This window comes from Selaginella moellendorffii, unplaced genomic scaffold, assembly GCF_000143415.4.
Source record: "Selaginella moellendorffii unplaced genomic scaffold, v1.0 SELMOscaffold_126, whole genome shotgun sequence".
Lineage (NCBI taxonomy): Eukaryota > Viridiplantae > Streptophyta > Lycopodiopsida > Selaginellales > Selaginellaceae > Selaginella > Selaginella moellendorffii.
The window spans coordinates 445477-447146 of record NW_003314387.1 but is presented as its reverse complement, the minus strand read 5'-3'; the positions used below and the strand labels follow the sequence as shown (position 1 = coordinate 447146).

Below are 1670 nucleotides of genomic sequence, written 5' to 3'. Positions count from 1 at the left end.
CCACCCATTTTGTTTGCCATGGCCTCGCCAGAGCATGGAGCAAGTGAGAGTTTCATTCCATCGAGAAGAGAATGGTTTCTTTCTTGAGCTTGACTGCAGCAGATTTTTCTAGACATGCAAAACAACAGAAATCTTATAAAACCCACCTTGCATATGTCTCATGAATAAGTTCGGACTTTTCAGGAGTATCGGTGGGCCTCAAGCTCCTCTTTGTTTATAAATTGTTTATAAATGTAAATGCTCTTATGAATACTTCTTATGAATACTTCTTATGAAAAGCACCTCAACTCTTGTATCCATTTTGGTGGCTCGATTTTGGTAGCATCTGTAACGTTATGCGGCTGTAGAGTGGCTGTTGCCTGATGCATTCTTGAAACACTTTGCTCTCTTTAACAGAAGAAACAGTCTGTTGTAACACACAAAGTTTAGACATTTTTCACCCCAAAAGGAAAGAAATATACCTTGAGGTATAGCCTGAAGCCGTGTCCCACAACTTGACGCCCAAGGAAGTTAATCACCCATGTCGGAACAAGGTCGACCTTAAGGTCCAGGTGTATTACTGCTCTGTAAAAGAAGTAGTGACTATCTTAAGAAGAAAACAAAAAAAAAAAAAAACTAATAGTGTACCTTATGTAGCATTTCTCGTCGCTAATCTTCTGGAGGATGAATCCACCGTTGGCTTCCATGCGAATGACGCCCTCTTTTGGAGGAGGCAAATGAGAAGCATTAAAACCATGGATGGTCTCCTTGACGATAGTCTCTGCTTCCTGGGGGACCTGGCAAATCACCACCATTGGAGTGAATAAAATAACAAAAGAGGCACAGTGATTGATAGCTTAACTGTTCGCAAGCAGCCAACCACGGCATCCAATTCAGGTAGCTCCAGTTCGAAAGACGTGACCAGCATTTCTCTTGTCGCAAACGGCCATGGAACCTTGCACCTGGCAAGAGCTTGTAGAATTTAAACGCGGGACGGAGGAGCTGCTGCACTACCACCAGCGTTGTGGCTTTTGGATTGATCAGCAGGGCACAAGGGATATACGTTGTAGTGAAAGCATTGCTTTCCCACAGTTCATCTTTCGCCCTTTTTGCTCTAAATACTCTTGTTGTGGACAGCCACCTTTTGGCCTCGAGTACTTTCCATGCATTGCCCCCTCTTCTTCACACAGGGTGTGACTTGAAATTTCATGGATTTTTTCTTGTTGCTGCTAGGAACAAGCATCAAACTTGGATAGAACACGACAAGAAAGCCCCTTGATGAAATAGCTCCCCAGGATTTGAAAGAACAGAGAAGTACCTCCAGCCTTGTACTCTTAACTTTGCTGCCAATCAAGAGCGTGCCTGGATCAATTTAATCTTCAATGCTCAAACAAGCCATCTTCGGACATTCAGTCGTTGGATGCAGGGAAACCTTGTTTCTCAAAAAACGAAAAGGTAGGTTATCCCAGGGATTCAGTGGTGAAATCTTCATTCCATAATGTGAGCTTGACAACCGCAGAAAGGATGACAGCCTTATAAAACGTTCCCACGGGTTTAGAAAGGATGCTTAGAAATGAGCGAGAGCTTGCGCCGTTATGGTGAAGGTAAGAAGCAATTAGTGTCCGATTTGGACGGGAACCTGATGGCCGGATATATTGGCAAGGTCACAGGTTCGAATCCACAGCCAGCAA

At 43.8% G+C, this 1670-nt stretch overlaps 1 protein-coding gene across 1 annotated transcript; it reads right to left on the bottom strand.

Moving 5' to 3' along the window:
* Nucleotides 1-283: 283 nt before the first annotated feature.
* Nucleotides 284-937, bottom strand: LOC9645204. The gene is made up of 4 exons (XM_024665719.1): nucleotides 842-937; nucleotides 628-776; nucleotides 462-564; nucleotides 284-406 (listed from the first exon to the last, which is right to left on the bottom strand). Exons 1-4 carry the CDS (start codon nucleotides 905-907, stop codon nucleotides 284-286), a joined length of 441 nt encoding a protein of 146 aa, XP_024521487.1. The 5' UTR covers nucleotides 908-937.
* Between the last annotated feature and the right edge of the window lie 733 nt (nucleotides 938-1670).

Coding starts and splice junctions, on each gene's coding strand:
- LOC9645204 (XM_024665719.1), bottom strand. CDS start 907: ATGCTGGTCACGTCTTTCGAACTGGAGCTACCTGAATTGGATGCCGTG. Junction 565..627: donor GACGAGAAATGCTACATAAG/GTACACTATTAG, acceptor CTTCTTTTACAG/AGCAGTAATACACCTGGACC. Junction 407..461: donor GCTTCAGGCTATACCTCAAG/GTATATTTCTTT, acceptor GTGTTACAACAG/ACTGTTTCTTCTGTTAAAGA.